This window comes from Trichomonas vaginalis, chromosome IV, assembly GCF_026262505.1.
Source record: "Trichomonas vaginalis G3 chromosome IV, whole genome shotgun sequence".
NCBI classification, from domain to species: Eukaryota; Parabasalia; order Trichomonadida; family Trichomonadidae; genus Trichomonas; species Trichomonas vaginalis.
Window position 1 is genome coordinate 1,802 of NC_067206.1, and position 13,278 is coordinate 15,079.

General features: G+C 31.2%; 3 protein-coding genes and 2 pseudogenes across 5 annotated transcripts, besides 4 other annotated features; 2 read left to right on the forward strand and 3 right to left on the reverse strand.

Moving 5' to 3' along the window:
- Positions 1–3,394: part of a mobile genetic element that runs on past the window's edge.
- Positions 513–1,370, reverse strand: TVAGG3_0000020 (uncharacterized protein; the record flags this gene model as incomplete). Its single annotated transcript, XM_001287958.2, has 1 exon — positions 513–1,370. One exon carries the CDS (start codon positions 1,368–1,370, stop codon positions 513–515), a length of 858 nt encoding a protein of 285 aa, XP_001287959.2.
- TVAGG3_0000030 lies at positions 2,144–2,371 on the reverse strand (annotated as a pseudogene). The gene has a single exon. A coding segment is annotated over exon 1 (228 nt).
- A 1,070-nt stretch (positions 3,395–4,464) lies between the features above and the next one.
- Positions 4,465–6,050: a mobile genetic element.
- Positions 6,051–8,213: 2,163 nt separating this feature from the next.
- Positions 8,214–8,261: a mobile genetic element.
- Positions 8,262–9,578: 1,317 nt separating this feature from the next.
- On the reverse strand, positions 9,579–10,838 carry TVAGG3_0000060 (protein of unknown function, DUF563 family; the record flags this gene model as incomplete). The annotated part of the gene is made up of 1 exon (XM_001285040.2): positions 9,579–10,838. The coding sequence occupies one exon, from the start codon at positions 10,836–10,838 to the stop codon at positions 9,579–9,581; it is 1,260 nt and encodes a 419-aa protein (XP_001285041.2).
- Positions 10,839–11,006: 168 nt separating this feature from the next.
- Positions 11,007–13,278: part of a mobile genetic element that runs on past the window's edge.
- Positions 11,279–11,689, forward strand: TVAGG3_0000080 (uncharacterized protein; the record flags this gene model as incomplete). The annotated part of the gene is made up of 1 exon (XM_001280432.2): positions 11,279–11,689. One exon carries the CDS (start codon positions 11,279–11,281, stop codon positions 11,687–11,689), a length of 411 nt encoding a protein of 136 aa, XP_001280433.2.
- Positions 11,930–12,685, forward strand: TVAGG3_0000090 (annotated as a pseudogene). The gene has a single exon. A coding segment is annotated over exon 1 (756 nt).

Here is a 13,278-nt window from a genome sequence, read left to right on the forward strand (position 1 = left end):
TCGTTTCTATCAGCATCTATTTTTCCTTTAAAATAATATATTTGTATGAATACAATATTTAGTAATTTTTTTATTTCCCATAATTTCATTCAAAATTTCAGAAAAAATTAATTTCTATTCAATATTATTTCAGCTTCAAAACACTTCATTCTTATAGATGTTGATTCACTAAAGTGTGATTCTATTTATATGAGGTAGGGGCATGAGGCTCGGCAAGTCTTATTGCTTTTTACCTCAATTTAGGTATTAAATAATTATAATGATTCATAGTGGCCGCTGCTGACTGGCCATCAGCAGTCCCCTGGACAAGATTAATATAATTATTTAATACTTATCCAGTTTTACATCAATAACAACAAAGCTAATCAATCATCATTCAGAAATGCGGGAAATTACTACTAATATTAAAGATTGATAGACATTAGGCTGGCCACCTTCTGTCTAATATCTTTACGAATAAAAATAATACTTTTTAAAACAAATTATTTAATAAATTTTATTAAAAAACAAAATCAAATATCAAATTGATCATCATTCAACTTGATGAAGAAGCGGCATGCTACATATTCTTCTTTGCATGATTCGTTCATTGAATTTCTTGTCTTTCGCAATTCAGATATTACACGTTCTACATCTGCTTCACTGCACGAAAGTGACATCATCCTTTTTCCAATTGGTCTTATTGCTTTTAGTTGCTTTATGCCATTCATGTACCAAAACTTGCCATCATTTTGAGCAAGATGATGACCATTTATAAGATGGGAATCATCTTGCTCTATGAAGAAATCGGAAGCATCACTCAATTCCTTGGCTCTATCGTCTTTATTGATCGTTGGATCAACTGTTGATTCGGCAATTGCTCTTTGTCTGAGGATTGTTATCATGAATGTGTATAGATCTTTTATCTCTTCATCTACAACATCCCAGACCAAGGAATTCCTCGAACCATCGGCATTTGTTTCGGCTGCATGATCGTCGTTAAGCATTTGTTCCTCTTCTGCTTGCTGGATCTCTTCATCATGCTCGGCTACCTCGTCAACACGTTCTGTTCGTTCTTCTTCAAGGATTTCGCCGAGTTTCTCAAATGTGATCTCGCGATTGATGATCCTCAGGGAAGGAATCGTTGGGACTTGCACATCTTTCAACTGCATTATAGGTGGATAGTTTGTCTTTCCTCCAAAACCCTTCTTGTCTCTGATGATCTTCCTTGCTAACGGTGTAAAGCCGAAAGCAAACCGAAGCAAATCAATTCTACCATATTCTTTCATATCATTTTTGAATATTGTAGTGATTGATCGGAGAATCTCTTCACCATCTGGCGTTAATCTTCCTGCCATTTCATCCAACATCCCTTGGCACTGTTGTATCATCAGGAATGCATAAGCACCCATGGACTTGTTGGATTCCAGCCATAATTGAAGTTGCTTTAATGGCTTGAATATCATTAAAGCATCTTTAAAGAGTGGAGGAATTCCATCACGTGTCCATTGTAACTGTTCACGTGTAGCTCTGGAAAGGGATAGTGGAAGATCTCCACTTTTTAAAGCAGTATTAATTGTTTCCAGATTATCAAAGATGAAAAACAGAGTATCATATATGTAGAGCCAGCGAGTTTCCGGGATTGATGGAACCCTGATCTTGTATCTCGCTCTCATATCGTGATTCTTAAAGATAATGATAATCTGGTGAACTCTATTCATCAGTTCATTCAACAATGGACATTGCTTACGTGCGTGGACAATAGCATTGTTCAAGACGTGGTTAAGGCAACGAATGTACACGGTTTGTAAGCCAGGGAAAAGGGCTCCTTCTGGCCTCCAGTGGCAGAGTCCTTTAACCTGGGCTGGCAAACCATCTCCGACTACTCCAGCTACGTGTTTTTTATTAACCTTAAGAGAATCAAACCACGTATGGTAGTCCTCGTATGTCCAATTAGTCGAAATTGTTGTGTCGAAGAATTGGTGGCAATCTGTTTTGCCTGGATTGCACACACAAGAGAATAGACCATGACGGCTGCCGTGTGTTCCGCAGTCCAGGGAAATTGAGAAGATGCGGAATTCCTCGCAGAACTTTAGGCCCGAGAGGAGTCTGTTTTGCCTAAAGTAATCAATGCCTCTCTGACACCGCGCCGTGTGAACTCAATGTCTGGGATTGTAAAGTTGATGCCCTGTTCGCGATTGACTTTATTTTTAAGCCATTTGGCGAAGCTCTCTAGGAAGCTTTTAAATGCTGGCTTCATTGTGGCATAAAGGCTTATATCTAGGCTCGCAATAAGCCTGGCAATGATCTCTTCTAACGAAGGATCATTACCAGAGCCAACTGCTTGCTGAGTATTCTCAACTTGGTGCTCAGCAGGAACGTAGTTGGGCATTGGGAGTAAAAATTTGCACTTATGATCTTTAAAATCATTTTTCCTGCTTTTTTTAATGCATCGCACGAACTGCCCTTGAACTAATGTTTCACTACATTCGGCACAGTATGTAAAGAGCCTTCCTTTGTCTGATTGATTAGGCTCATTCTCATAATAGCCGATCGTAGTGAAACATTTTTTCCACACTTTGTTTCCAATGTTTCAGGAGTTGGTGGATATTTCGTCTTCTTAAATGGAATCCACTCATCATATACATGAGGATCCCATGCAGTCATAATAAAAATAAAGCTTTTTGAATATATTCAATTTTTAAATGATATTTTCACGGGTTAAATATAAAATAAAGAATAAGATGTAAATTATTAAAATATTTAATTTTAAATTTTGAACCCGTGATAAATATTTTTTGCATTGTTATTAATAATGAAAAATAAAGCTTATTTCAATGAAAATTGTTCTGCAAATTTATTTCACTTTTGACCTCACTTTTTCCGTAATTCAATTTTTTACTTTTAATATTTTAGATCTTCATAATATCATTTGAAAAATTAACCATATAAAAAAATCAAGTTATCAATTCACTTTTTCCGTAATTCAAAAATCAAAAATATAAATAATATATCTTTTTATCAAATATTATTATTATATTCTATGAAAAATAAGGTCCGGAAATTTTGCGGATTCCCGTAACTCAATTTTACGGAAAAAGTGCAGTAAACTATTCAAAATACGGAAAAATTGGTGTAAACTAATGATTTTACGGTAAAATCACGGAAAGTCCCGGAAGAATATATGTGCCTATATGAAATTATACAAAAATGAATCAAACGCATTTTAAAAGATTGTTCTTGTATTATAAATGCTATTCGCAGATTTATTAGTTGAAGAAAATTACCAAATTTTTGCCGATTTACAAAAAATGATTTACAAAGCATATTTTTATAAGGCTTAAAAAATCTTTAAAATGTCACCGGTGACGGAAATCCATGGTAACCAACCGCGGTTCCCGTTTGGAATGCCATACATATTTTGGAACAAGCATCAAAAATAAATAATATTTGTAATTCCAAAATTTTTTCATTTTGCAAATTTTCATGGAAAATTCATATTTCTTCTCTTCATTTTCAAATTTTTGAATTTTTTTTGGAATTTTGAATGAAGAATTGAGAAACCTAATATAGATGGTTGTTATCTCATATGTGAATATGTTCGTTTTATTTCACAATTTGGAATTTTCTCATATTTTCTGGTGAAATTGAGTTTCTATCACAAGTTTAGATAGCATATTTAAGGACAGATTACATGAATTTATATTTTCATCAATATGGTATATTGAAATAGGAGATGCTCAATATTACAATGTCTTTCTTAGAATTCCAAATGTATTCAAATTTCCTGAAACTACAATTTCTGTAGTTACTAGCTACATATAGGAAGCAATGCACAAATGTCTAGTAGATGGTATATCATTTTATCTCGCAAAATGAGTATCTTAGGAAAAATTCTAGATACTTTTTCAAAACATACAATAACGCAAGATCTATTCTGTAAAACCGATTAATAGTACAAATATGTTTATTTGCAAGTCAAAGAATCAAATGTAATTTTAATAATATTTCCTCGAAATCCCTCTTGCAGTTTTCTTCCATTCTTCGTCTATTAGTCACCGAGTACCTACATAGTCTAAATCCATTACCAAAATCAAGAAAGCATCGTTACGATTTTGTTGACCTACCTTTATTTTAGTGGGTATTATTCTGGCCAATGCCCATTTTTAAACGATTTAATATTGACCATATCAATAGCCGACTCAATGTAAAAATTTAGATATTATTTTTTTCGTTATTCAAACTTTGATAAATTTTAGTATAATGAATGATTTTGTTTCGTGTATGATAAAGAAATGAAAAGCTTAATTAATATCATTTTGCATTTTTTCAAGAATGTTAGAGTACATCTACATTAAAAAATCGGATTCGAATTGCGATACTGCATCAAATTGTTGCACATCTGATAAGGATCTCAAAAGAGTAAAGTTAATTTTTTTGTGTTTTTTTAAATCTTTGAACTCGGAGGATATCTTAAGTTTTGAGAAAGGTACATTCACTATTTTTGACAAAATTTTAAATTTTCATGGGGTTGTAAATCTTATAATAACTAGATGAATAAGGAATGAATCCCAGTATAATGTGCATCATTATATTAAACACTATATGTAAGGCTAATGATTCTATTAACACTTATGAAGATCTATAGTATTTGAGCAGATAAATTTGATAATTTCCAAAACTCTTATATTTCAAAATTAAAGTGTGCGAATGCATTTAAATGAGAGCAAAAAGAGATTGATGCTGTTAAAACTAGGTGTTAATTTGCAATTATTTCGCATCACAAGAACTACCCAGTAAATTCGGCTATCTTTCTTTGCAATTATTCTCCATTATACATATAATATAATGGTTAGGGTTTGAAGAAAAGTTACTAGAGAATTATTGACTTTTGAAATAATGCAGAATTTTACTTGAAGAAATCATTAATTTATGAGTTCCAAATTGCTAAGCATGACGAAGGATCATTAAATTTGCTACAATTAAATACACTTATTGCAGAATTAAGATTTTTGAAATTAAAAGTTTGAAATATTGCCTTTTTGAATAAAAATTTAAATTTTATTATATAATCATGATAATATCTTATAGAAATTAAAAGAAAATATTTTAAACCATTCAAATATTTTGAATGTCTTATCAATTTAAAATATTAAAAGATAGCTTGATTTTATCATCATTAGTTGTTATCAAAGTTTTCTTCTTTTGATGAACAACAGTAAATGATTTGTTAATTACTTGTCTTCCTTTTTCGCAGCAAAATCGACAGTTATGATGATAATCTTGCTGTCAATTTTGAAACTCTCTGATTTACAAGTAAGCATTCCTTTGGAAAAGCAGTCCTATTCTGTTTTCAAGATATTTTAAAGCCTCCATTTCATACAATGCGCAGATCTATTCGAAATTGCAAGAACTCTCAAGAAAAATGCAGCAGCAAAGAAGATTCCATAGTTTCTAGCATCAAAAATTTACAACCTTAATACAACAGTTAAAGAGAAGCTCGAAAAGAAAATATTTAACCATAAAGCTGGAAACCATTCGATATCTACTATTGGATCTAATAAAAAGTTAATTATAACATATTTAACATGCTATTTGTTGACTTTGTTCCATTATATTACCATATATATCTTTTTGAAATCTAAAATATTTTTACGATTTTAACCATGTGTTGTTGAAACCATATATCAATCTTAGCTAAAGTATAGTTTATGAGTCTGTCACCATCTAACGTATGAATTTTCAAAAATGTCAAATATGTTCATTTTTTCTGTAGATTCAGCCATAATTTCACGTTGTTATACTATTCAACTATTATTTAATATTTTTTCGATTTAAATATATGATGAGATGCTTAGTTCTCCTGGAAATCGATTTTTAATCGCAATTTTAACTTTCCAAAAAAAATTCAAAAATAAAAATCCCTCTCAATTTTCTAAGTTTTATAACTCGCCAAATCTCTAGCCAAATTTTTTTTGGCCCGTATAAATATTGTTAGGCACTATATAGGGATGCTATTTATCCTATTTTCATCCCATTTTACTGTTATTGCCTAGTGAATGTACCTTTGTATAGTTAGCCACGCATGACTCATTTTTGATTTAAATCTTTATTGAAAACTGCCGATCATACAAAATTTTCAATTATCAGAAATTTTATGGAACAGTTTATACAAAGAGGTAGGGCAACGATAGAAAATTTTTGGAAAAAAAGTTCGGAGATCTTAAACGTATCATATTCCCTGCATGGTTTGGTATCTTCCGCCATTCGTTGTGCCAAACATATTGACACTTTCCAATAATTAATTTATGGTATGAGTCACAGAGTTAGATTATAAAAAGAAAGTAAATAATTGCAATTAGAAATCATATATGTCGGAAATCAAATGTTGATGAGCAGAAACCTTTTACTCATCATAAAAGAGATAAATCACTAAAGATTTGTATACATTAAAATTTGATATTTGGTGCTCGAAAACTGTCTGATGGGACTCCTCCAAAATGAACCAATCTATCGCTGAGGACCAAATTAGATGATGTGGATGGTGTATTCTCTAATTCTAACTTAGGAAGAATGGGAACAAAACGAATGACGACAACAACATGTCAAACATAGATTAAATATCTATGAATCAATAAAGTATACGTGCATTGAAGGTGATAACGATCACTTGAGGCTTATAACTCTTTGACTAAATTATGCAATAATTAAATATAATCATTTTTATATTTTTATACTGATGGTAATTAATATACTATCCTGCTTAATAAATGGTATGATCAAATTTGTTTGAAAATTTAATTATGTATATGAAACTATGTCTTCTATATAAAAATCAAAATTTTCGGACGAACCTAGATTGAACCTTTATGAAAATCTATCATTTTTGTTAATTGAGTTAATATGAATCTTTTACATATGTATATATAGCATTGATAGCTTATATAATCATGGTTTATTCCATATTAACATATTTTTTCAGTTAAATTTGTTAATAATATCATGTAACAAATTAATTCAAGATTAGAATGTCTACAAAATGCTAACAAATAAGAACAAAATACGATTTCTCGACTTAAATTTTAATATGGAGTAGTTTTTCGTTTAAATCTAATTAAAAATGAATAAAAACTTATCTTGTACTATTTTCATTCAAAGATTTTAATAATGTAAATCATCATGCATTTTCATAATTCAGTACAGTTCTTTTTAGAATTAAAGTTGATGAGGATGATATTTGTGATTTAAAATAATTTGTTAATGTTCACCTTTTATTCATCACCTTGTGGTATGCCCTAAAGCAATAGCATTATCAATTCTGCTGAATTGATCAACTCAAAATTCCAAAAAAAATTCAAAATTTCAAAAATGAAATTAAACAATTTGAATTTTCACATGAAAAAATCAATTTCGAAAAAAAATTTGGAAAATCAAAGTATTTGATAATTAGTCAAATAATCAATTTACATCGTTTTTACTCATAAAAAACAACTAATTTTTGATTTTGATATCATATTTGATAAATACTCATTCCAGAGTTGACGTAATGTATTAATTATTGTTAGAGATATTGCTTTCGCAGCAAAATTCTTATTTCATGAAAGAAAAAAAAATGATTTTATTCCAACAAAAACAAGTAAACAGATGAATGGAAACGTACTATATTTTCATAAATGTAGTAATCAGCGTGTCAGCTTTTGTTTATCATGTTCGAGTCAAAATGTATTAACTTGTAATAAGAAATATTCGAAGATTATATGAAGTATTGAGCATTCTTTGTAGAAATATTTGTAATTCATTACTAACATATATAATAAAGTTTTTTTTTTTCCTTATTGCAATAATTTTGTCTGATTTTAATAACTTTTCATGTATACGAGTTGTGTGAATATGCATCATAATATGCGTAAATATACTTATTTGCGACGAATAATGTGGTTGCATAATGGAGGTGCTAAATTTTGATTTTTAATATGGGGCTTTGGTATGTATAATCATGTTCTTATCTCAACGTAGGAGTATTGGTGCAATATGATTAAAATTTACGAGGTTGATCTTAAATTGAATAATTCTGGAGTATAAATCACAATGCAGCTAATTCTATGTTAAAGATAGATACAGATTGTAGTAATCAATTAGGGAGTACAAATTCATTCTTTCATTTCTGTCGTATTGAGCAGAAAGGAAGAGATCATAACCCTAGGAAAAAAAGCCCAAATTTGTCACTTTTCATAGTACGTTAAACTCAATTCGCTCGGCGAATGCCGAGCACACGTACTCATCATTCAACATAATATTCTCATTCTTTGGTTATTATAGTGCCAGACAACACAAGATTTCAAAGAATTACTTGAGTTTTCAATTAATCTTAATCCGATTTTAGATTTATCGAGAACTCCATCATCACAATCACATACTTCAGTGCGGTAACTACAATTATCCATATACAGAAGGAAGTTCTTTTCGAACAACTCATTTGGAGTCTGTTTTGGAAAGAACTTCTTTCTGTCCGACTTAATTTCATAGTTCCTGATCAACCAAAAGACAGAAACCACACACTATCTACTTAGGAAAGGAGTTCTTTCTAAATCTTCCTTAAATTGAGATTTTACGAGAGATAACCCTTCTATTGCACTTAAAAATGAACATTTTGATATCTTTAGTATCACACATGGTCATATATAGTATTTCATCTACATGAATACATTCATCTTTCGAAGTCTCTCATTAAATGGGAGGCTTCGAAAGATGAATCGTTTTATTCATACAACTTTAAATCTCGAACACATTTAGAGAGTGAGTATATCATTTTATTCTTGTTTTGAGTTTATTCTGATTCAAAATTGCAGTGAAAACAGAAGTTCACACATCATATCTGAATGTGAGCTCATCTATACTTATACGATCTCAATACCTCCACTCTAAGCATAAGAGGTGAAGTTATATAAAAATTATCAGATGCGTTGAAGTCTCAAAAGAATTGCCTGAATGCTTGTTTCATATTTGTCCAAGTAGTTTCAATGAATAAATGTATTGTTTTTTATAATTTCGATTTATTTTTAGAAAATATTCAATATAAACCTTTATTGTGTTATTTACATCTCATAAATTCTCTGTCTAAATCATATAAAAGCGCGTTTTACCCCTATGAATCAAGAAATTCATTCAATATTCATGGTATATTTATTAAATTTATACGATTTACTAATAATCAATATTATATCCTCATAAATAGCAATATATTTTGGTAATCTATGATAATCATATACAATATTTGAAATCAAATTTTCATTAGTTTAGGTTCCTTGTTAATAGTAAACCATTATATTTATTACTAATAATAAAATCTATGTGTCGTATTGAAATTCAATAAAATTACTTATTCGGTCCAAAAAAACAAATTAGATAAAATTTTTCTTTTTTTATGTAATTTTTGTTTTTCATTTTTCTCAAGATCCTAAGTTATGTTCTAACTTTTGACATCATATCCTATCATGCTAGGCTATATATTATAGCATATCCAAAAGGCAAGGAAATCTATCAGAGAAGCCTTTTTGACCTATCGTTGCCCTACCTCTTTATACAAACAAAGTCTTAAATTATGAAGAAGCATTAACAACAAAAGTATCATTTCTAAAATTAAATTTAAACCAATTCATGAAATCGGTTATATTAATATTATAGTTGATCTGATCACTTATTGTATAGTATCTGTAAAAATCTTGGTGTAAGCATTCTGTGTTCGTGTACATAGCCAAGTGTGCAAATGACATCGATCTTGGACCAGTTTGTTCTGGGTAATATCCGTTCTCTTTGACAGGAAGCATTTCCACAATTGTTGTATTTGTTCCAGAAAAGAATTGGTTATAAAAAGCTCCTCCATGAGGCCCAATTATGTATCTCGCGGTACTGAATTTATTGATTAGTGCTGAAAGTGTCTTTTCTGGAGAATTTTGATCGTGAATGATGACGTTTTCGGATCCGAAGATTTTACTGAGATGAGGGACAATGTCATGGAGATTTTGAATGATTCTACTACCTCTTCCGCCACTCCCTTTGCCTCTTGGCAGTAAAATGACTTTAGAACGTTCAGCTATCGGTATCCTCATTAGCTCCTGGTACCAGTCGAAGAAATAATGATGGACAACTCGAGTTGCAGTGCACATGATAAGTAACTCGGCACTAACTTGCTTTCCATCGCTTTGACAGTTCTGGCGCGACTTGTAGCCGAGTTTTTCTAGAGTTTCTATCGTTACTGGATTGCAGGCTGTAGAAACAACAGTTATCATTTGGGGAGAAATACCTGTGGCGAGAGAGCCAGCGGCGTAATGCGGTAACCCGTTATCAAAAAAGTGTTGGAAGTAGTTTATCTGATGGCTGCCGACAACTAAGGCCGTTCCTTTGATTTCTGGATTATTAACGGTCGTAGGCCATTTGCAGAAGTTTAGATGATGAGAAGAGTTGCTTTTGCGACAAGAATGAGCATTAGAAAGTGATGAAATTCCATTTTTAACAGTCCATACAACATCAATATGCGGAATATGGAAATCTGAGTAATGTATATGATTTTCCTCTTGTTTCCAGAAAAGGTCTGTCTGTTTCGGAGTTAGACCTTTCGGAATGTAACTGTCAAATGGTGGGAGATAAAGGAAATACTCCTTCATGAATCCACTATCGAATACTGTAACAAAGATTTTGTGGCCAGCACTAAAGAATGTTTCTTCTGTTCTTATTGCAGAAAAATTATGAAGAACCTTTATTCCAGGATGGATTTGAAGTTCATGAACGCCCGCATCGTTTTGTGTGAAGTTAATATTACTGAAAGCATCGATAAATTGTTCCTGCTCCAATTGAAACATAATTGTTAGATTTAGATTTTGTTCTAATAGATAATCCACAAATATGAAGGCAAATATTAAATAAATAATGCAAAAATTCTTTACTGCACCGTAGTATAATCTGCTTAAGCTATTATGCCGATTCTCTTTGAAATAGCTCGAGTTAATAATAAGATTCATTTAAAAAGGGAGTAGGTGACAAAAGTGCATACTCTTAAATTAACCTTAAATGTTGATTTTTCGATATTTTCGGTATTAACCTTATTGTAAATTTTTCCGGTGATAAATTTATCACACTGAGGTTATTTTTCCGGTGAGATTTTTAACCTTGATTTAATGAAATTAATATATATAAATTTTATTATTTTTAATTTCGAATGAGTATAATAAAATATTTTTATGTGTTTTTGTTTTTGATGTGATTTGAATTTTGTTAACTCTTTTCAAAATCATTCATTTTTATGATTTCGGTGGACTTAGAGGAGCTTATTGCTTTTGGTATTAAACAGGAAGTCAAGGGCGGTGTCCCATACAGAAGAAGAACGGGATCTCCAAAGCAATATGTCACTTATTCATGTTCGTATCCCCTATGCAAGGCAAAATTTAGGGTTGAAGAACAAAATGGAGTGTTTACTATAAGCAAAGTTAATGAAGAACATTGCCATCATATAGGAGTTGAAATGGGTTCACATTACGCGAGTAAATTTTATCAAAAATGGATCGAACTTTATATTAAAAACGGTGGAAAGCAATTTCTTGCTCAAAAAGCATTTTTTGATAAGTTCGGAATTGATACGAATAACAAAGAAACGATGAAACTTTTCGCGCAGTCTACTGATGCTTTAAAGCACAAATTTTATCGCCTTGATTAGATTATTGCACAAAGATTATCAAACGATCTTTACACTTCTTTGGAAGCATTTTTGAATAATTTACAGGAAGAGTGCCCAGATGATCTCGTTCAATTTGATTACAATAGAGATTTTTCCGAGTTTACAATCATATATGCACCTTTTGCTGCAAAAGAATTGGTGCATAGCATTGATAACCCTCTCCACGTCGATTCCACTCATTCTTTAATTAAAGGAAAGATCCAATTGTTTGCAGTAACAATGAAAACAAGTCAAAACACAATTTTCCCCTTTTGCTATTTTTTAGTGAACCCTCAGACATCTGAAAAAATTCAAGAATGTTTGGTGAAATTCTGTGAGTTTGCGCACCTGGATCCACAGCATTGGAGCGCTGACTGTGCGCTAAACATTGCTCGCGCAATTGAGGATGGATTTCCTCTTGCGCAGCTCAGTTGGTGCGCTGTGCATGTTTTACGCGCATGTGCAAAAGTTGGAAGCTATTTTGACAATCCACAGAATTTTGAGAACTTCTATTTAGCAATGGACTTTTTGACATTACGTGCAGATGCAACGAATGCAGAAAAGCTGGCTGAAGAGTCTGATGAAACATATGAGTTCTTGACAACAATGTTAGAAGAAGAAGAACCGCGCGCTTTGAAGTATTTCGATAAACAATGGAGAAGAACCAAAGAACATTGGATGATGTTATATCGTGGAGAAGGTGATTCCACGAATAACATTGCGGAATCACACTTTCATCAATTAAAGCAAACATTTTTCTTGGGTAAGAAAAATGAGCGCATTGATGACATCGTCATAACTCTCATCACTGTTGTGATTCCAAATGCGATTATTAAGGTTCAAGTCGCTAATGTTTTGAATGAAGAAAGAGCAGTAAGAATTCTTACAAGGGCAGGTAATCAGATTGTTGAGCAAAGAGCTTCAAAACACGATGAATGTTTGAAATTAATTCAACACATTTTGGAAATTGTCGAAAGCCGAAGGATTGAACCTAATGTCCTTATTCCATCTTTGAAGGCAATATTAAATTTGGCACAAAGAAGTTTAAAGGAAGAGTAAGCAAGATTAGATAATTTGGACTTTTTTTAAAATTAATGAATAAACAGTATATTTTTGAAGTGTAAGCTTATTTACCTGAAGCTATATTACTTAATATAACATTCAAAGTATTATTGCTATTTATTGGAGAACAAATTTATGTAATTTTCACATGAAAATTGATAAATTTGTATTTCCTTATGATAATCAATTTTTGTATTTGTAGAGAGTCTCCCTGCATGATATCAAGACTTGGCTATTAGTCTTTATCCATTTTTGAAAATTGTATTGTAAATTGTAAGAATTTCCGAATACTACTACTATAAAATATAATTGCTTATCAATGTATATTCTCCCTGCATGATATCAAGACTTGGCTATTAGTCTTTATCCATTTTTGAAAATTGTATTGTAAATTGTAAGAATTTCTGAATACTACTACTATAAAATATAATTGCTTATCAATGTATATTCTCCCTGCATGATATCAAGACTTGGCTATTAGTCTTTATCCATTTTTGAAAATTGTATTGTAAATTATAAGAATTTCT